General features: G+C 38.5%; 2 protein-coding genes across 2 annotated transcripts in view; one reads left to right on the forward strand and one right to left on the reverse strand.

The window, feature by feature from the left end:
- Positions 1–15,444, reverse strand: part of LOC135481753 (uncharacterized) — a 57,307-nt gene extending 41,863 nt beyond the window's left edge. Inside the window, 4 exon segments of the mRNA XM_064761432.1 lie at positions 2,016–2,148; positions 3,875–4,005; positions 7,165–7,448; positions 15,355–15,444. Coding sequence (XP_064617502.1) covers positions 2,016–2,148; positions 3,875–4,005; positions 7,165–7,287 — 387 coding nt within the window. The 5' untranslated portion in view covers positions 7,288–7,448; positions 15,355–15,444.
- A 713-nt stretch (positions 15,445–16,157) lies between these two features.
- On the forward strand, positions 16,158–18,845 carry LOC135461453 (uncharacterized). Its single transcript, XM_064738561.1, has 2 exons — positions 16,158–16,579; positions 18,052–18,845. Exons 1-2 carry the CDS (start codon positions 16,255–16,257, stop codon positions 18,597–18,599), a joined length of 873 nt encoding a protein of 290 aa, XP_064594631.1. The 5' UTR covers positions 16,158–16,254; the 3' UTR covers positions 18,600–18,845.
- The last annotated feature ends 4,674 nt before the right edge of the window (positions 18,846–23,519 follow it).

The following is a 23,519-nucleotide window of genomic DNA, read 5'->3' on the forward strand; positions in this document are numbered from 1 at the left end:
AGCTACGCTGAATCTAAAATGCGTCTATAAATCAGGTGCACATAAATGACAAAGAATTTAAACCCATTAGACAAGTGTACAGTGGTCTGAGGCTTTCCTGAGCTTCTTCCACTCCATTTACCTAATTCTGAAATCCCAATATAAACAAAAGTAATGTCTTATGACTTTTTATACACCTTTTTAGCAGTGGTTTTTATGGTAAACACGGCACACAGAAACATTCCACCATATATACTATCACTATCGAGTCATTATTTCAGATCCACCAGTGCAGTCAATCTCTATTAATTATTACTGCAATATGTTTTCATGCACAGGTTGTTTCATAAAACCCAGTGACCATGAGCTATTGACAAAGGAATAATATTGTTTACCTTTTCTCATAGAGCACAGCATACTCATCAATCACCACTGGTTTAACACAGCACCCGATCAATAGGTAACAGTGTTCACTTGGTTCTATCACATGACCCCATTAATTATCACAGGTGTATTTATTAGTGAATTGCTACATTTAGCTTGCAAAGGTGTCTGCAACACTACAACACCCAGCTACTTACTACAAATGCTTCAAGTATTAAAATACACGTGTACAGACTCAATTATGTTATGGTACCCTAACATAAAGAGAAAAAAAAAAAAATACTGCTGCTGTAAAACAGTCGAAGAGAATCAAAATCTGAAAATTGGGCAGACTTAAGAGAGAACAGTTTAATAACAGATGCACATGTAGACAGAATTTCAAGTTGGCTTCAGTGGTTACATTACTTTACATAGCTCAAGCTGGAAGCTCAGAGAGATTGATGGAATTGATGGTAAAGTTCATGTACTTGTGTAGCTGGTAAGAAAAATCAATACTAATGCTAAACCCATTATCACTGCTGGTCAATGGACAATCTGACCATCACCATAACGGTCAGTCTAAGTGTTGACCAGCTATCCAGACCAGACAGAACAGGTCAAGGTTATCTGACAAGGTTAAACAAGGTTAAACAAAAAAGCTTTTAATATAATCATGAAACACAAACGTATTGCAGTGCAAGGTTAATTTAAATTTCCTCATCTTCAACACGAAGGAACTAGTATTTAGAATTACATTTTATCATGAAATTACAAAATTAGCTTATCGTATGCCAGGTAAACATATTTAAATTACTGTAGGCATAAAAGTTTTCTAAAACCCTTTACTGGATAATGAAGAATTCCAAAACATGGTCATTCGGGCTGGCAGAAGTAGATTTCCCCAGAGTAAAAGTTCATGTCATTGAATTTAATAATCAACACATCTGATTTGATGATTCTGGCTGCCCAAAAGAGGGAGGTTAAGGACAGGTGAATGCATGATGTTACCGATCTATTTTGTTTTCCATGTTATTGCAACAGGCACACACTTACTACGTACATGTATGTGTACACCACACCAGAGTTGACTTAATTAGTAAATATCCCCCCAGTTTAATACCATACTAGAGTTACACCAGTCTAATCCTTTGCAAGATTTACATCATTCTATAACTGAATCAATTTACTTAATTATAATTTCCATGGTAATGAAATCAAGACAACAGTTCAAGTAAGTTCAAAAGCTGAACAATGTATACAAGATTTAATAACACGATACATATTGTCCTCCATATGGCATTGGAAAATGTTAATTAATTCCTCAATATACATGATGCAGTGCTGAAGGGCAATAAAAATGTGCTGACAACAAACATCTCTGAAGAATCATTAAAAATATGAACAAGAAACAAGGAAGTATTAAGATTCATTTATAATATTTATCCATGATTCAATCTTTGTATGAAGTACCTATATAGTGAAAAAAAGCTCAAGAACATCAAAACACCGTTGTGACCAAGCGGAAACCAAAAGTCTAAGAGAGGAGATAGTAGATCCGCTCTCTTGGTTTGCAGCTAAAGTTACATAAGGTACTGAAGTGGTTAACATTGAGGGCATGTTAATCAGCTAGCAAGGAGAATCTACATGTAATAAAGTATCAAAGATATTGTTACCTCAAGTCCAAATTTCTCCACAACCTCAGCAAAGGCTGCCTCACATTCCGTCGTCTTCTGGGTGTCCATGAACAGGATTCCAGTCGCATATTTGCCAGGCTCAGGTAACTTGATGCCATTACCAAGCTCCTGACTGTAAAACGGCAAAAAGAAAAAAAGAGGATGTTAGAGTAGCCATCTCGGTGTCATGAACAGTACAGCAATTGTATTACTCATTCTAAAATGTTTTCGGAATTAATAACATTCATGATGGTAATGACATACTGATGGTTCCATAAATTTCAAATTAATCCATAACCATACAATTAATGTATTCGTTTTGAATTCTCCAGTCAATGAATATTAGAATAATAGTGATACAAAGTATTATTAATGATTATTAAAAAATATGTGATTCAATAAGAGTAGAGTTAAATGAATGAGAAAGAATTAAATAATATTCAAGAGTTATGAAACAGTTACCATTATTAGCATATTTGCAAGGGATGTAAAAACTGTGCAGCTCAGAGAAGACGGGGATTGTTATTATTACATGTATCTCAGAGAATGTTTGAATATTCTGAGGGCATGGCTTGTTATCATACCTGTCACATTACATGGACTGTGCTTCCAACAAAGCAATGCAATGGAAAAGTATGGAAATGAATAGTCAAAACAGAGAGGGAAGGTGATGATGGGTATGAATTTTACAGACCCCAAAATATTACTTATGATTTAATTTGAATGTACAATTAAATATACATGTATATATATACATTCCTTAACAAAATTAAGTTAATTTCAAAACTTCCATCTTCAGCACTTTTTGAAAAGATGATAATTTTTATGCTTTTAGAAAATCCTAATCCATAAGAAAATACACAGCCTATGCCATTTTAACAAAATTGAACATTGGAGGATTTCCCAAAGGAGAGAGCTTGGGGTGGGATTTTGGCCGAGGTCTGCACCAGATTTAAGCATTAGAATGTTTGTGTTGTGATAATAACAAGCCAGGTCCACAACGTTCAACCAGTGAGGGATGTAATGAACTGACGCTAAGGTGACAGCCGTGCCGCGGTGGCCATATAGTGACGCACCCTATCACCTGCCCGCGGGTTAGACTCTATTGAGCTTAGCTGGACAAGGATACCGGGCTGAGTGAGACAGACTGAGGGGCAGAATTTCACGATCTGAAATGTACGTGATAAATTCCAACCATGGCCCAACAACATACACCACAACAATCCCACGATGCATTTCACTGAGAGACCTACACAAGAGTTTAGACCAGATTACATGTGCCATTGTGTACACAGTATACTCAAGAATACAGGGTACATGTCAATATGATAAGTCACTGTGAAATAATATATATAATCAGAAATAATATATGTATGGGTAATTTTACTTAGCAATGTAGTATAAGTATATTCTTGTACAAAGGTATAGATAATAGCATTTAACATCTAAAAACGCAACTTTTTCATATCATGGTATTCTTTATTGATATATTCCAACACATATTCTCTTAAAAAATATCTAAGCACAAACTGTGTTATCACAGTGATCTTAAATACAATTAGTATAAGCACAAATCATATTCTTTTCATTAACCAAATGATCTGTATATTTATCAGTGTGCAGTACACATATTTAAGCTCTAACAGGTGATAAATATTCAAGAGAAAAAAATAACATTTAACTACCAGTACATGTATATCTGCAATTTGGATATGAAGCATCAACATTTCCAAAAACAAACCTATATATAAATACATCATATAAAAACTCTTAGGTTGAGCCTATTATTGATGAAGACTAACCCAGAGTCTGGCTAAACATGGGCATGTAGCACTGACCTAAGTAGGAAGCTAGCTCACCTCAAGCGTTCCACGTAGAAGGAATGTGGAATGGCTGTCAACACACCGGCACCATCCCCGGAATCATTGTCACATCCACATGCACCACGGTGCTCCATCCGCACCAACATTGTCTCCGCATCCCGTAACACCTAAACAAACAAAAGTGAATTTATTCAAATTAAAATTCACTATTTATAATATTTTATCTCAAAGTTCTGAAAAGAATTTAGTACATCTAATTTGACCTGATCATAGTCAGTCAGGTCTGGTGTAACTATAAAAGACCCCATGCAGTGTTACACAAAGGATAGACCCAGAATGGTCTGCTGTCAGATTTGTAACTATCAGCTTCAAGGTCAAGGAGTTTGCTCTATGTCTGGCATTAATCAGCTGGCCCTGTAGAAACCTTCTCAGAAGCACTGTGAAGGCCTCTATGAATTCCTGTTTTATTTTAACACCTCAACCCCACTAAAACTAGCATCTGTTTTAGCCAAATGTATGCTGTTAGGCTGACTGTGGGTATGTTACAGACAGCTACCGGTAGTTCGGTAGTCTGTACTTGCTTGGCCTGTATGCATATGGATATACCAGTGCATGTATGTATATTACACTCACAGAAGTGTACACAAAGCCCATAAAAATGGCAGGTCTTGCTTCTGGAAATGTTATCAGTGAGGGGTAGTTTCACAGTGTATGTATAATTTGTAAACCCCAAGGCTATAATACATTGATGTTAGAGAGACATGTGACATGAGACATGTAAACATGTGCACAAATGCACCCACACATCTAAAGTAAATCCTTTATGAAGATATAGTCAGAAAAATCAGGTGTACGCGCATATATTTCGATTAAACCCAATACGCGAGTCTTTATGTATATAACAATGGACTAGTCTTAGGGCTAGAATGGAAAGCAAATTCAGAGCCATGATTATGAAATTTAGGAGTGTTAGTTAATTTCTGTGGCAATAACTAGGGTATTTATTCCTAATTATCACTTCTAAAGCAATTTTTAGCTCTAAATCACCAATATGTAACAGAACTAACTACAGCACAAGCATCTGCTGTGATCAAGATATCAAATGAGTAGCCTAAGGAATGCATGAGGCCCCACAGCAAGTTCTGCTGTTTTTGCAGCAAATAATTATTCCATGCATTAGGATTTTTTGTTTTATTTCTCCAGGCTTCAAACAGGATTACATAAATGAACTAAATTGAGCTTAATGTAGTATAGAGGTTTTCTTGCAAGCTTAATTTACTTCATTTCAAAAATTATATTTTTTTGGGTTCAAAACTAATAATCAAAACACAATGTTTTGGTGAGGAGTCCTCAAGCAAAAGAACAATCCACAATGATGGACTGACACAGGCCTGTACACAATGCTGAAGGGAGAATACCTGAAAAAAACAATATTCTTTATTTCCATACCTCCACCTACTCTTTACATGAGATGCCTTAAAATTTTTACCGCTATCTGAACCATCAATGCTGAAAGTTATATTTTGTGACTTTTACTTACCCTTAAGAATGCCTTTTTTCCAAATAACTTTATAGATCAAAAGCAGTACTCAAAAAATTTACCATAACAAAATGCTGCCTACGCACATCATACACGACAAATATATGCCCACAAATATATGCCCAAAGCTTTGAAAGAATAGCTGCCATTCAGAATAATTTCATTCCTCAAAGCATGTTAATTAAGTTTATATAACGGTCGACATAACCTGGCCATGTGTAATTAATTTGTTAGGCGGAACCTCATTTGACTGACAGTCACAGAAGATTCCATAACTGAAGTCTTGGAAATAAGGTGTTGAATCAAAATAGAATATGAAAAAAATTAGGTATTATCATAAGCCTCTTGCGATTCCTGACATATCCTATCAGAAAGTTCATGATTCTGTGTGTGTACTTTTTAACGTTATAGCAATAACAGACACATGGGCGTATGAATATCACCATGGCAATGGCCATCAATGTTGAAGGTGAAGGATTGAAGAATAAAGATAGTCATATGCACATGTCAGAGTACCTGTACACACATAAGCTGGATAAAAGGTCAGGTGAGAGAAAGTTGTGTAGGCTCAGGTCATGCCAGAAAATCAATGCTAATTCTTTATTCAGCACGGTATTCTAAGCACAAACATATATGTACAGGAAGTCAACAACACAGCCAATCGGAAGGGTATGGCTGTAAAAGTACATGTACATTTTACACCTTTAATACTCCTCCATCCAAAAAATGACTGAAACATGCAGTAGATGTTCAAGAGCAAGTTCTTGTGTAGATAAACTTAATCTTGTCATGTAATTATACTAGAAAAAAATGTGAGGCCTTTAATATAGGCGTTGGAAATTCTATGACCTGTAATTTGCCATAGGGCATTGATTTATAATAATAAAAAAACCCTGATAATGTACATTTACTGAAGATAAAGTATATGTGCCATCTGTTGGTTTGAGAGTAAGCAACATTTTGATATTTCAATGTCAATATGGATGGCAGAAAATATACAGTATAAAGCTCATAAAAAATGTCTTAACTTCACAAAATACACATACACAAACATGCACCAATTATACTGCTAGGCTGAAGCTAAGTCAGCAGGCGTTGGATTTGAACACACCACCTACATGTATATGGTCTGACCTAAGACTGTAGCACACCTGGCCAGAATAAACCAATGCTTAAATCACTGTTTTAAGTGAATAACTAAATTAAGAATTTACTCTGTGGGTTTACACACTAGCATTTTTTACATCTCCTCTTTTGAAATCAGCACTCTGCCAACTAGTAGTGGGTTGAGACACAAAAATGCCTTCAAGCTACTACTAATATTAAGCGCTGGAAACTAGTCTTTGACACTTGTTTACTTGTTTACTTGCTTACATGTAACCAATATAGAACATATGAATACAGGTAAATATCTTGCTTCACATTTCTGTCTGCATATGCACGAGCATGTACATGTAGTTCTTGATGTACTGTCACTATGGCTGAAAACATACCAGATATGTAGGAGTGTTTATAAAGTCATATAATATACACAATGTACTTATATATGTTGTATCTAGGGCATCGACATTTTATTTTTGATTATGTAAGTAACAGAATCGAGGACTTTTTTTCTTCTCAAATTTCTGGTTTGAGAGTATAAGACAAGTAGCATGATACCATGTACTCAGGCAGTTCGCAAGCTACATTTTATATCTGCACAAAGACCTAGACCTTCCAGCCCTTTCTTTAGGATTTCAATTTCATGTAATTCCATAAACACGAGAGATATGCTATCACAATTTACCTTGTTGGATTTAATGCCATCGATGCTGACGACATAGCCAACACCACATGCATCTTTCTCGTACTCAGGATTGTACAGCGCCTGCTCTCCAGGGGGCCCTGTGATGGGAGTCACTGTCTCCATGGTTCCCACTCTGAATCACTGTCTTAATAAAGGCTGCAGTTATATATCTCTGAATAACCTGGAGTCCTAAGGCTGTGCTTCTGTACAAATGTTGTATCCACTCAGGTGAAACTTGATGTCAGATTCCAACCTCTAGTGGAATTCAGCCGTCCTTGTCTGACCTGTACAACACAAATAATGTCCACTCATCAGTTTTCTAACACAAAATTTCTTATCAACATCAATGCTTAACGCATACCCATGGTCCATCATTGCCACAGTGCCCTTATACTAATGGACGTTCTGTATGGTGTAGTACCATCCATCAGAAATGTGTGTTTAATTGAGAGGTGCCTGTATTAAATGTCTCCAAATGGATGTACATGTATGCATTAGAAAGGTCAAATGATGACTGGTTCAGACGACATGATATTTAGTAATTGGGCTCCTCCTCTGTATCCCATAATCCTCATCAAAGATTACGTAACTTATGCTTGGATTTTCTTATCCATAAGTATATAGGATAGCGTTTCTGTTTTTTTTTTCTGCAGAACATTCTATATTCGCTCAAGAGAAACACACAGTAAGCTGCAGTTGGAATTCATACTATTATCTGTTACAAAATTAACCAGGGCTTACACCTGCAACAAGGATCTCTATCAGAAACAACCAGGTAAATGTATGTATACATAATACAATTCACACACATATATTTTCAGCACCCTCAGCGTGGAAATAAAAAATGCAGCCAAAATAGGTCAGTGTTCTGAACATGTTCACAAGTAGAACACATGCACGCAACTAAAATATCTAGCAACTGCAAGTATGGACACATTCCTATGCTGTCTTATTTAGTTACAAAAAAAAACAAAAAGAACAAAAGGAAATGAAAACGGCATTATTATGCTGGTGAGCAAATCAGAACACAACCTGAAAGAAAATCTCCCTGCTTTTAGTTATACACAATTCAAAAATGTCACTGGGAGCAAAGTGTAGACATTTCATTGGGCTCTGCTGACATACATGTATCATAGGTTATTTACTGTAAATTCAGTGCACAATTTTCACAGGCCTACATTTTCTGAAGAGAGCATCAGATCTTTAATATTCATGCTTCTTTAGATAACTTGTCAGCAGGTCAGCATGTATTTAGCATTTAGAGATACACACACCTATAATTACACTGGCATTTACTCCTCACTCCTGATTAGAATTAACTGCGCCTTATTCCAAAGCCATGAAAGCAGTCACTGATTTATCATCCGTTGTCAGGCAGGCCATTCTACACTGACACAAAGTACAGCAGGCTAAGACTGGGGAGACTGGGAAGGCAATGGCTACCCTGGTCATTTTTCAGCTCCTCTTTAAATTGAGCCTGCAATTTCCAGTGGTGCCACTCAGTTAGCGCTTGAAGTTAGTTGATTCAAACCACTGCTTTGACATCATTTTGTACACATGAAATGACACGCCAGAAGCACGGTCTCTTAACCAACATTTTGTAGGCCACTGAAGCTGCAATATGTATACTGCATTATTCCAATTAGGTTCACTATTAGCTTTCCTGTCAGACAGACCATACGACTGAGAAATTCTTGTTCAAGGCATGCACTAGAAGATCTAGATATACCACACGATAATTCAAGAAAAGACTTTTATGCACCTAACTCGAATGTTAAGAGGTTCAATGAACTCTCCAAGGTACATAACGATCAATGCCCGATGATAGTGCAGCCCGCACTGCAGGTGATAGTATTCATGCACTGCACCTGGCTGTGACCCAGGACATTATACACATAGATGCACTGCACGTGCCTGTAACCCGGGACATCATACACATAGATGCACTGCACCTGACTGTAACCTGGGACATCATACACATAGATTCACCGCAACTGGCTGTAACCTGGGGCATCATACAGTACACATAGATGCACTGCACCTGGCTGTAACCTGGGACATCATACACATAGATGCACTACACATGGCTGTAACCTGGGACATCATACACATAGATTCACTGCACCTGACTGTAACCTGGGACATCATAAACATAGATTCACTGCACCTGGCTGTAACCTGGGACACCATACACATAGATTCACTGCACCTGACTGTAACCTGGGACATCATAAACATAGATTCACCGCAACTAGCTGTAACCTGGGGCATCATACAGTACACATAGATGCACTGCACCTGGCTGTAACCTGGGACATCATACACATAGATGCACTACACATGGCTGTAACCTGGGACATCATACACATAGATTCACTGCACCTGCCTGTAACCTGGGACATCATAAACATAGATTCACTGCACCTGGCTGTAACCTGGGACATCATACACATAGATTCACTGCACCTGACTGTAACCTGGGACATCATAAACATAGATTCACTGCACCTGGCTGTAACCTGGGACACCATACACATAGATGCACTGCACCTGGCTGTAACCTGGGACATCATAAACATAGATTCACCGCACCTGTCTGTAATCTGGGACATCATACACATAGATTCACTGCACCTGACTGTAACCTGGGACATCATACATATAGATTCACTGCACCTGGCTGAAAACTGGGACACCATACACATAGATTCACCGACACCTGGCTGTAACCTGGGACACCATACACATAGATGCACTGCACCTGGCTGTAAACTGGGACATCATACATATAGATTCATTGCACCTGGCTGTAACCTGGGACACCATACACATAGATGCACTGCACCTGGCTGTAACCTGGACACCATACACATAGATGCACTGCACCTGGCTGTAACCTGGACACCATACACATAGATGCGCTGCACCTGGCTGTAACCTGGGACATCATACACTGCACCTGGCTGTAACCTGGGACATCATACCCACAGATTCACTGCATCTGGCTATAACCTGGGGCATCATAAACATAGATTCACTGCACCTGGCTGTAACTTGGGACATCATACACATAGATTCACTGCACCTGGCTATAACCTGGGACATAATACAAATAGATGCACTGCGCCTGGCTGTAACCTGGGACACCATACACATAGATTCACTGCACCTGACTGTAACCTGGGACACCATACACATAGATGCACTGCACCTGGCTGTAACCTGGGACATAATACACATAGACACACTGTAGGTATGAACTATTAAACAGTTCTGTGTGCATGTGCATGCACTACAGGTTTCTGCTGTTAGAATTACTGGCTTGTGTTTCTAGGTCTAGAGATTATTTATCTGCTGATAATATCAACGTTTCTCACAAAGTAATAAACAATTAACATGAATACCAAACAGTAAATCTTATAATTAGCATGGATCTATATGCCTGTGGCTCAGCGCCATATATGGCACATCTACAGTAAGGCTATTGTCATTATCACACCAGATGCCCATAAAATTGTTGGGATTTAAATGAGTACAATAAAGCATGTGAATTGGAGTAATTATTTTTCAATGTCTGATCCATTAAATCACAAGAATGAAGATGAGAAACAGGCTTGTCAGGTGACAAAAATTTCTAATGACTTGCAATTCCTATTGAAGAGCTCTACAAGATGGCTACTTCTCTCATCACCTATCATCAGATGATTTGACAGTCATTCTAATATTGTAGCTGAATCAGATTTATGCTACAATAAAACAACTCATTGCTTGTGATATGTCATTAATTAAAGAGAAATTAGGTCCTGCATTACTGGTTCCATCCACTGGTAGTCAGTTCACTTCATGGAAATGACACCCAATGCATTATTTTCAACTAATGACATACATGTACACGGAAAGTACATGTAATTAGCTGTACAAAGAAACACACAGCATTCTTGTAAATTATTATACAGAAGAAAAAAAAACACACATAAAAAAAGCTACCCTTTAATATGTTCTTTAAGCCTGATCTTCATTAATAAACCCTTTCCCATTTTTGGAACATTTGGGAAGCCTTTTATGTGTACAAAGTGTGCCTATATTTAGGCTACCATATTAGAGTGTGTAGAAGTACATGTACATGCAAGTCTGTTCCAACCGAAATACTACAACAATGGTCAAGGGTCACCAATCATTTTGTCAACTTGTCAAAACCCCTGATTTCTAGTCCCTCATTTTAATGTGCCTTGTAAAGTCTCTTGAAGGACATGACCTTCAAGGCATCTTAGATTTCAAGGTTACCTTTTTGAATTAATATAGCCCCCACAGAGTTAATGTATCACTTCTAGTGGGTCTATAATACAGCCTTTGTTTGTAATAGTCTGTGGGCCATCTCCATACTTATATAGTATGGAGATTTATATACAGGATTTATTTATTTATTTGATTGGCGTTTTATGCCGTATTAAAAAATATTTCACTCATACGACAACGGCCAGTATTATGGAGGGATGAAACCTTAACAAGAGTTAAAATGTGTACATAAATGATCATGAGTTGGTGTATGACATACACATCATACACTAAATGCAACGCAGAAAACAGAAGTGAATTATATCCAGGTTTATGTCTATTTACTCAATGCCAAGAACATGTATAATGTCTGAACATGTAATTCATCTAATTCAATTTGTCATTCCTAATCATAGTGTTTTAGGTCCATTCACTGCACACCTTTAACTTGTATACGCTACAAACCATATGTATACATAATACATGTATATATTTATTTTAAATAAATGTAGCCCTATATACAATGTAACCCCTACAGTAGCTGCCCATTCTGCCCACATAATACTCTGATTTCATTATTACATTTCTTAGCCATGCAGCACCTGCTGTTACAGTCATGCAGTACCTATTATTACAGTCCTTCAGCACCTACATGTATATTTACTGTCATACAACACCTATTGTTACCGTTATACAGCACCTAATGTTACAGTCATGCAGTACCTATTGTTAGTCATACAGCACCTAATGTTATTGTCATACAGCACCTATTGTTACAGTCATACAGCACCTTGTTACAGTTATACAGCACCTATTGTTACAGTCTTACAGCACCTATTGCTACAGTTACATCTATATAGCATGTATTGTCAAATTAAATTTTCCTTTAATAATGACAAAAGTAGCCTAATTGGGAGCTTCATGCATGTTTGTTTGAATAAATGTATATATATGTAAATCAAATTTTTATGTTACCTGGCTATCATTAATAACTACCTTACTCGTTAATTACTTATGTTGTTCTGAAAACAATCATTTTAAAGGGCATATCACATGAAACATTTTCAAAGGAACAGAGCATCTACTATTCATAAGAGGACATTTAAGGACAACTGGGGAGACATGCCTGGGGGTAAATCTACCACATATACGTATATGCTGTAAACTACACGTACATATGCCTGTAGTATAGCTCCATACACCGCACCTAATCTTGTTATTTGACAACCAAAAAGGAACCCCTATTTTTATCAAACGCTTTGAAAATTAAATTGTTGCTCCTCTTTTACATTCTACATGAACAAGTGTATGTCAATGTATTAATTGATAACAATTTGGTCTAAACTGATTATAATCTACTGTCCTAGGCGTCCTCATGAGGTCAGCTAAAGGTCATGACCCCAGAACAGTCCATGGCTCTTTCTCAGAATTACTCATGCAATCAGGTAAAAACAGCCTCACACACTGTTCTCTGAATGCTAGCTGGGGTAAATTTTTCTGTTTGAACTCATCCATCACAACTGGTATGAGTACTTTTATGTGTACTTGTACCTTTCACATTAACAATATTTCATACAATGCCATAAAACTAATTCTATAGTTAATCTATATTTTATCATTTTTATTTCATCATCATCTTTCTATTTCCTCTTACCTTTTCTATATTATGCTCTTATCTCCTTGACTTACAGCATATCTTGAGTATAAAAATGCAACCTCCCCACTATGGAACCTCAAGTCTAACAAGTCTGCGCATTGTCACAAAGTGCATACAAAATGTAGCCAAAACGTTGAAGTCCAGACACACAGGTGCAAAGCACACCTGATGTTAACTGTGTTAATACCTTTATGCAGCCTTGGAAAATGAAGGTATAGTACAAACAAATACCTGTCTAGCCTTATCATAATGACTGTGGTAGTAGTGGTGATAAATCTGAGCAATGTCAGCCATGATGCCACTAATACAGTAGTTAGCCATTTTTGACAGGAAATTTTTAGCAGGGCATAATCCATTATCACTTCATTTAAGTTCCGTGATTTGATTGAACAAACATACTGTGACTGATAATTTGCAGACCGTTTTTGTGAACAGTGTACACTGTGATAACTGTATTTTTTGGAATGATCACAATCAGAGTCTCAACTTTCAAGCTATTATTCTCTCAACTACATTTCCTGGTAGAGTTGGTGCAGCTAACTGGGGATTGCTAACTGAAACTGGCGAAATAAGGGAAAAATATGAAGTAATATGAATGACATATGATTAAATTGTCCAGTATGACCAGTAAAATGATCTTGAACTATCCCCTGCTGATTCTGCTGCTAGCATGAAAAACAACAACTTTTTTTTTTACCAGTATTGGTAGAAAGTCGATTGAGACCAACCAGGGTTTTAGTGTAAAAATATGTAAAGTAGCCTATATATACATCAACATGTACATCATCACATACTTGCATGTACCTCTGATTATCTCCCTTTTGTAATCTGCCACTGAGTATGGATTTATTTATTGACTTATCTGATTGGTGTTTTACACCGTACTCAAGAATGTTTCACTTATACAACGACACCCAGCACTATGGTGGGAGGAAACGAGGTAGAGCACTGAGGAAACCCACGACCATCCACAGGTTCTGAGTATGGGAATGGGATATAGGCCTAATAGATCATTCACAAAAAAATATAATTTTCTCCGATAATAAAATGAGTAATTTACAGAGCTGTGCATTGTAAACATCCAAACTAAAGAATGAGTGAAACTTTTATGGATTCTCCTGTAAAACTGTTAACAAGATGTTTGTGCCCATTTCTTCAGTTAACAGTTTTTTGGTGTTTTTTATTTTTCTTCCTTATAGCTGGAAATTTTTTTAACCCATCCCCTTCATAATCTTTCACAAATGTTTATCAATGTTATCAGGTACTGCTATATGACTATCTGCTGTACAGGCATATGTTAATATGATCAGGGTTATGTGAAGGATGAAGGCTGAGACAGGTTAACAGCTGGAGTTGCATGTAGAATTATTCTAAGCTATAGGCAGGTTAGTATAATACAGGTCACCACCTGTCCAAAGTTTACATAGCATACATGTAGATGATGTAAGGGGAGACAAATGCTGCTGATGATGCACCAGAGAAAATACCATCCTAATGATGAAGGTGTAATATGGTGTCAACAATTGACAGAGCCATTATGGACAGATATACAACAACAAAGTTAGATTTCTGGAGAGTGTGGTGTTCCTCTATAGGCTGACACAAATAACACACCTGGTGAAAACCATAATACTCTACACAAGATCAATACTTGATTCAGTAGGCCAAATTAATTACAAACATAGCTACACACGAGGACAAGCTGAATATACACAGGCAGCTTATATATTTATACCAGAAGAAAACTTGCCTTCGTAGTTTGATGTCCCTATCTCTGTAACACTTGATCTAAATTTGCATACATATGACCACCATGACCACCAGCCATGCAATTACATCTGTCCTAATAGTCACATGAAATACAATATTAAGTGCAATTTTATTCAATCATGAATGATAAATTAAATCCATATACTAACTGCAATGAAATCAATTTAACCCGACACTGACAGCTTTGTTTCCAATGCCCTTGATTTGTTGATGGTCATAATCAGCAAGATAACTATCAGGTTAGCAATAATGACTGTACATGCATTCATAACGGAACAACTGACTGTGGTTACACAGACCGTAGCTCATCTCCCATAGACAAGTAACAACTTAACAAGACGCCGTCGGCCTTGCTTGTTTCTGTTTTCCCTTTGCATTAAAGGTGGAAAACGCTGACATCGATGGGTGAATGAATTGCAGCATGGCTCGCTAGCCATGTGTATGCAAATTAAATAACAGCTTGGAGATATTAAAAGAGGAATACATACTGTTTCTGCGGAACCTTGACGTGGTGACAGAGCCTGCTTGTTGAGTCCGCTACCTCCGACACGGCTTTGGCTTCAGCGTACAACGAACTGCCTCGCGCGTGTGGCTAGCCAGTTGGGGCTCACGAAGGGGGTGCGTGCCAGAGAAATACCCACCAGCCAAATGCCCTTTATATGAACGCGGCAGCGATAACACCTCTTCTAAGTTTAAGTAGCACACATACCAAGTATGTGTCTGATGATACATTCATCTGATTAATAATCTGACAAACTTTTATCAAATCTGGACATCAAAGTTTAATAAAAATCAACTCTACGACCTCTGAGAAACAACACGCGAGGCACTCATGTCTATGAGACTTTGATTGGTCCACATGGTTCTACTATTTCATGTGATGTGGGGGTCCTAGACATTTTGATTTCATTCATAAATTTGTAGTCCACTCGTCGTTAAAAGTATCAGACATTTTAGAAGTTTTTTATGCATTAAAGACTTTCATTCGCAATAAATACAAGACAGGAGCATGTGACCTACAATTTTCCACTTACAGGTTTATTTGAACATACCCACGTATGACTAAGAGTTGTTTTCCGTGTCCCCCTTCACAAGAAAATCAATGGTAGTGCCTGATGGAAATTTTAACCTTGACCACGAGTTGTTCACGTGAAACTCCTTATATGGATCCCCGGGAAACATTTTCATTGGTCCTTGCACTAATGTATACAAACACATAAATTCCCACGTGGCTTTATATACGCTAGTGTAGTAGCATGTCTAACATTCAGAATCCTTGCCGGGCAATCAAACAAATCTGACTACACGGCGTGTATCTAGTTATATACATATATATATATCTTCAATCAGTGGGAATCAGGCATATTTTGGTAGAGCGTTCTATTCGAATGGAGTTTAGTTCTAACCAGTTTGAAATCCTAATAAATTTGGCGGACGAAAGAGCTCGCGATACGGGACAGAGTATTAATGATTCTCCCAAGACAAGGGAGTTCCCGGAATTCGGTTTCCCGAATGCTGATGTACTGACCCATAGCCTAAGACGTTTCACCAAGCTTCCATCTGTCCCTGATGTTAGAGAAGAAGATGCACCACAAAATCGACATGAGAATACAGTTGGAAACAACGTGCGAGTTGTGAACGGATCGGATATTGGTGATATTCCCATTGAATATCGAATCGAGGCACTAGCGGATTTCGAGCTCCCTGTCAAAGGTAACTAAACGATATTCTATTCGAGCTAGTATGTGAAGTTATATATGTACCACCTATCTCAGTTTGAAGAACAATTATCTCTGTGTGGTTATATCTATCGGATATGTGGTGTTTTGAACTCAGTTAACGGCATATTTCACAGCCTTCAATCTATCCTTGGAATAGAAATTCAGACATTCACAACTAAAAATTAGATAAATCAGAAAATAATCAGTGTAGTCGGTGTTGAGTATTTTTGTTCGCGCACTTTCTCAGGAGAATATATTTTTTTCATAATTTATGGTTGTTAATGTATGCCTCTACAGCTATCTGTGCATGTTTTTTTTTTCTTGTGCTGGCTATGGCTTTTGTGTTTGCTTGGCGTGCATTCTTCAGGCACACTGCGTACCATATTGTACTCCCACGCCAGAGATGTCCTCGCATATAGCCGGGGAAAGTGCAGAAGTGTTAGTGTCTAAAGACAAAAGGAAAAATCGATATTTTCCATTATCAAGCGATCCAGTTCGCCCTTGGAATAGAAATAGCTCAGTGTTGACGTGGACTGTTTGTAATTTGTAAACATCCCTAAAATCTTGCTGAGCATTTATGAAAGCGGGCGAGTATTTTTAGATTCAAAATGTCCATTGGCATTTCGATCGTTTTTCAGACAAAATTAATAAGGATTGTTTTCCTTTTTGGTTTAACGCTTTTAATGGATCTTTGAAATTGCTCTGCACACAGTCGAGTCATATAGTACGGACAAAAGTAAGCTTATTATTCTAACAAAGCTCATCCGAAGCGCCATTTTAACGAATTTTTGTACAGCATTAATTATTGGGCTTTCTATGTCAATTCCATTATAAATGTCTATCGTGTTCACGCTTAAATATACATGTATGTATCAACAGACGAGGCTTTTACAGGCTATGTATAGATTGTTGTGTTCAGACGATATAGTCTGTATTATAGGTCGTGTACGCAAATAAACTGGCGAATACAGGTGCTTCCGTGGCCCTTACAATGCCCTGTGGCCTCCGTGGAACTGTATGTATAGTCAGGAGTGACCTTCTCTGACCCGGCCCATGGTCAGCTGCCGATGATCGGCGCACCTTTGAATATAGTCTTTCAGTATGCTGCATATATACACGAACATAAGGCCATATATACTTCTTCGAGCGCAATAGCACTCACCTCACGTCTTCTGATATGTTAAACAGTTGTTGCACACGAGTCCCAGCTACAATAGTGTATAGATTGTTATATACCGATAATGGATACACAAACTAAAGGCCTGAATCATATGATTAGTGTTATACATGTCACTCTTCTGTCTGCATGTACGTACGTGAGTTCGTCTGCGGTTCCTTAATTTGAACAAGACACTGCTGGCATGCAGGTTTCTTTGCATCCAAAATTAATTTTTGTATTATTACAGTATATACGTCTATAGAAGAATTCAGCTTAAGGTTTGTTCTTTTTTTGTCTTTTTGCAGGCTTCTATGTGGACAAACGTATTATCCCTGGCTTCCAATACACCGTTCGTTTTAACGGCACACAGACATGGCTATTCAATGGCGAGCCTCGTTTACTGAAGAGTGTTGGAATGGGATACGGCAAACGTCTGACTTTCGCCGGGGAAAGTCCAACAGACAGCATCTGCTTTTGGTCCGACAGCTGTGAAGATGGATATGCTTTTGCTGTCCATGCCGTAGAGGAGGGCGATGAATTCGTGATCTGTGATGAAAGGCTTCGTCCTCTTGGACGAGCCCATATTGAATCTCTACTCCTCCCTCAGCGGGAAATTAGCACGTTTACTACAGGGGGCGACGTCACCATGCGCGTGAAGGTAGTCGTGTCGGTGGTTGCCGAGTATAATCTCGAGCGTCATGGAATGCTCCCTTTAGTCAGTGGCGAGACGGCCGTGGCGGAGGGCGTTGCAATTGTGATGAAAAAACGCAAGCAGCGAAATGCCATGACTGTTAGAATTGAACAGGTTGTGCTTCCAAAAGTCGGCCCATGTTCACTCTGCAAAGAACTTTAAACATTTGAACGATTTATACGAATTCTGATGTGCTAAATCCGAACAAATCCATTGATAGCGCGTAGGCCTATACATGGCATATTGGGGTCATTTTGTCCGCTTTTATTGAGCGCTCTTGCATTTAAAATATATATTGTATATCGTTTGTTTGTTTTTTTTTAATTACAACTATATGCATTATATTCCAGTCCTGTTTGAGATATTTTTGGTTTTTGTTTTATGAATAAATATATTTTGAGCAACGAACTACCTATTTTGTGTTGCAGAAATTATTTTGATATAACGGCATACATGTATAACGAAAGAATACTCGGCACTGCTTATTGTAAAGTGGCTTTATCTGTCGTTTGTGTTGTATGTTTCATTTTGATTTATTTGGTGCATAGGTACACCATACTTACGACGACTGCATGTTCAGATCCAGTTCTTTCGGGATATGTTACGGCGTGACTACTGGGTATTCAGATCCAGTTCTTACTGGTTTTACTGCGGCATGACGATTGTGTGTTCAAATCCAGTTGTTACTGGTTCTGCTGCGCCGTGACGGCTGCGTGTTCAGATCAGATCTTACTGGTTCTGCCGCGGCGTGAGGGCTGCGTGTTTAGATCCAGTTTTTACTGGTTCTGCTGCGACGTGACGGCTGCGTGTTCAAATGCAGTTCTTACTGGTTCGCTGCGGCGTGACGACTGCGTGTTCAGATGCAGTTCTTACTGGTTCTGCTGCGGCGTGAGGGCTGCGTGTTTAGATCCAGTTTTTTTACTGGTTCTGCTGTAGCATGTCGGCTGCGTGTTCAGATCCAGTTCTTACTGGTTCTGCTGCTGCGTGACGATTGTGTGTTCAGATCCAGTTTTTACTGGTTCCGCTGCAGCGTGAGGGCTGCGTGTTCAGATGCAGTTCTTACTGGTTCTGCTGCGGCGTGAGGGCTGCGTGTTTAGATCCAGTTCTTACTGGTTCTGCTGCGGCGAGACGATTGCTTGTTCAGATCCAGTTTTTACTGGTTCTGCTGCGGCGTGACGATTGAATGATGGAATTCAGTTCTTCCTGGTTCTGCTGGTTCTGCTGCGGCGTAAAGAGTTGGTTTTCAGATCCAGTTCTAATACTGATGAGCCTGCTGCGCGTGAAGGCTGTATGTTCAAATCCAGTTTTTACTGGTTCTGCTGCGGCGTGAGGGCTGCGTGTTCAGATCCAGTTTTTACTGGTTCTTCTGCGGCGTGACGGCTGTGTGTTCAGATGCAGTTCTTACTGGTTCTGCTGCGGCGTGACGATTGAATGATGGAATTCAGTTCTTCCTGGTTCTGCTGCGGCGTAAAGAGTTGGTTTTCAGATCCAGTTGTAATATTGACGAGCCTGCTGCGCGTGAAGGCTGTATGTTCAAATCCAGTTTTTACTGGTTCTGCTGTGGCATAGGCCTTACATGGCGTCAGCTGGAATGTTCCTGTAAACCGTAAACAATAATGTCGCGTGTTCAAATTCAGCTCTTAATTACTTGTTCTGCTGCGGTGTGACGTCAAGAACTGTGGGAACTTCCAGAATAATCATTCTTGTCGGCTAGCTAAGGTCGTTTCAGACAGGTTCATGCCAATAGGGTTCTACAGTTCTTGAACCATGTGCTGGACCGAGTGTTCTTCATATAGGTCCTGTTCTGTAACACCACTATAGCCTATAAAGTCGCAAGTATAAGCCTATTAGTCTATACTTGTCAGGTGCTGTATGATGATGGATTTGTACCCCGGCATTTGCACGATTTCCTCCACTATCCACTATTTCACGGCATTCGGTGAAATACACCGAGTATAAATCAAATCATAAATATAAATATAAATCATATATATATTTGATTTATACTCGGTGTATTTCACCGAATGTCATGTATATATCTTGTCATGTATAATTGATACTGAGACTGCCCCTCTCTTATCCGTTTAGTAAAACGCCCGCGCATTTGTCAATCCCATTGACCAGTAAATAAACCATATTATTTTACAACACTGTAAAATGTCCAGAATCTGTTTATGGGCTTTATCGTATGGATGATGCTCATGGCATTTCGCAAGACTGGTCGAATCCACAGACTTTCGAACCATGGCTTACGAGTGAACGGACCATTTCGTCAAATTCGCCATATGTACATGTGTATGTAGAGGCCTTATACTCACCATAGGAGAGGCGAGGTTTAGGTTGTCGACACCACCCGCATTTACATGTCTCTTCCTTCATTAAAAACTAACCGACTTTACTAAAACTTCTTACTCATTAGTAATAAAGCTTTCTGGCGGTAGTAAATATAGCCTACCACATTTAACTATACATTTCGTGCCGGAATCACGTTTTATACACAATAACGGCCGCCTCAGATGGCGTGGCTGAAAGTTCCACTGGCGAGTCGGTGGTGTTGGCAAAGTGGAAATTCTTCCTTTCCCCCTTGTCTCTATTCGCATGTGTGATGTATAGCCTTTATATACTTATGTATATGACGCATTCGTTATACAAGCCATGGTTCGAATCTCGGTGCTCGAGTGGGCCCCAAGTGCACGGAGGCTTTGCAGAGGGTCCAGTGCGTACCTCCCTGTATGCCTGTATATGTATATCATTGAAGCGTTCTGTTTGAAGCCCAGGTTCATTTAGGTTGTTATTACATGTGCATGGGGATGTCACAGTTTATGACAACATAACAATTTAAACATATATCAACTGTATGTATAAGAGATGGTTAAAACGCTATATAGCGCTTACTATAGCTATGACTATACATCATGTCATTGACAAGTGAAGTTGTGTTCGCAGGAAATATTGCAAGTCATTAACCTTACTCGCCATGCAGATATCGTCTGTGTATATAGCCCTTGGCTAGAAGGTGATATCAATCGCGCTAATCTTTCCATCCATTCATCAACAAGCGTGAGCTGATGAGTACCTGAATTGCTATTTCTGTACACAGAAATCGGTAAATCTTGACAAAGCCGGTGTCTTATGAAAGAGACTACAATAGCTGGGTTTTCTACATGTGATAAACCTTTCAGCATGGACGTCAGAATAGGCGAGTTTCGAGTTCGAAGTCTTTCAAAGTTGAAGGTAGAAAAAGTCCAGCTGCCAAAAATGTAAAGCAACTATATATGATCATATTCGCTGTAAAATGGACGTTTGAAAAAAGTGTCATTAAAAATAATTTAGAGTGGAGGAATGATAGAGAAGATTGAGAATCTGAATGTCTGTGAACTTGACAAGTTCCTAAAGGAAAGAGGTGTCATTTGTGCCACTGGAAAAGGGTGAGATTGGTAAACGGTAAATTAATGTCAACAAAGGTTGACTAACATTTTTTACCATTCACATGACGCAGAAAGGGTGTTTTTATTTTTGAGTTCCAACTCCAAACTCCCTATTGACATTGTATCCAAAATATTCCAATCCAGTTCGTTGTCTCGTTACATACAAATAGATGAAAAATCAGTATTACTTTGTATATATGCATGATGTACATAAGTCTGCATCTTTTCCTACGTATACATAACTATTTCTAAAGGCTATAATGTTAGTCTATGCCTTCATATGTCTCAGCGTATAGATAACCAAGTTATAATCGATGTTAAGCGCCAAGCCACACATTCGTCCTTATGAAAGCCGTGCATGATACATCATTAAAAATTCATTCGATCGATTTCACGGTTTTCGTTAGAAAATTTTCATCTTTTGGTCTGTATTATTTATTTATTTATATGATGGACTGATATTTAACGCCGCAGTCAAGATTTTTGCACTAATATAACGGCGAGCAAGTCATTTGGATGCCGTACCCAAACTCCAAGGTTTAGCGCCGCTGTATAAGCATCAGAAATGAAGGTCGAATAGGCCCCTATAGCCCTGTGAAAATAGGCCTGTTTAAAATTTTGTAAGCATCCATCGAAGAAGTGAAAAGTATGCATGCATGTCTAGAGGTCTGCGTGTCATGGCTATATTTGTACACCGTGCATGCATGTCTAGAGGCCTGCGTGTCATGGCTATATATGTACACCCGTTAACATCACAGCTAGTAATGTGATCAAGATCAGCTACTAACATGTTACGCGCGGCAGCTAATTTGTATAGTACATGCACATCAGATTTGAACTATATTTGAACATCAAATATAGTACAGAGATGTATCGTTCTGTTCATTTTGTTATCCCAAGTTCATAATTTAGGTCCCGAAGTGGGTTTGTCGGTATGTTGATACGGCACATACAGGCTGTAGGCCGTTTTGTGGTACATGGGGGGTGGGTGTTTCAACAAGCCTTTTATTTCTTTACTTTTTTCATTGTGTTTACTGCCATAGTCAATAATATTGAACATAAATACCACGGATGTCAAACCTATAGGGTTATGGAAACCGAGCAAACCCTGGTGGAAAACTATATACCAACCCTCACTAGGCATCTAAACACTCTGACGTAAAGCCGTATAGTCGTATACAAGTGAAGGCTGTATTAAAGGCCAAGACGAAGGGGATGTGGTCGGGGTCCGAATGCGTACTCAACATCGGCCTTCGGCAGGGAATTTTTAGATTCTTTCTCCATGTTCTCGTTGTTCGTGGGGCCTTAATTGGTAATTATTAAATAGTCGGCGGTGCTCTTTGAGCCGTTTGCGCTGTTCATATATAACTTTTTTTAATCAGTACGGCATACAGGTCCTATAAGTCACATACATGTGTGACTGTTTGCCAATAGCTTCCATGTCGTGCAAAGATCGCAACATGCATTCCTCCATATTTAAAACTGACCGCTATTGTATAAGTGAAACATTCATTATTATGGCGATAAATAACAACAGATTAACCTTTAATGACTACTTTGTTAACTATATATACACTGTGTAATGTTGGGCAACTGAAATACTGTACATAACTTTATACAAAAAGTCTTCAACGATATGAATTAAGTAATACAA

Source organism: Liolophura sinensis, chromosome 1 (assembly GCF_032854445.1).
Source record: "Liolophura sinensis isolate JHLJ2023 chromosome 1, CUHK_Ljap_v2, whole genome shotgun sequence".
Lineage (NCBI taxonomy): Eukaryota > Metazoa > Mollusca > Polyplacophora > Chitonida > Chitonidae > Liolophura > Liolophura sinensis.

Excerpts from the sequence above, each read along its gene's own strand:
- LOC135461453 (XM_064738561.1), top strand. The coding sequence starts at position 16,255 with ATGGAGTTTAGTTCTAACCAGTTTGAAATCCTAATAAATTTGGCGGAC. Across the intron at positions 16,580-18,051 it reads TTTCGAGCTCCCTGTCAAAG|GCTTCTATGTGGACAAACGT; the intron begins GTAACTAAACGA and ends GTCTTTTTGCAG.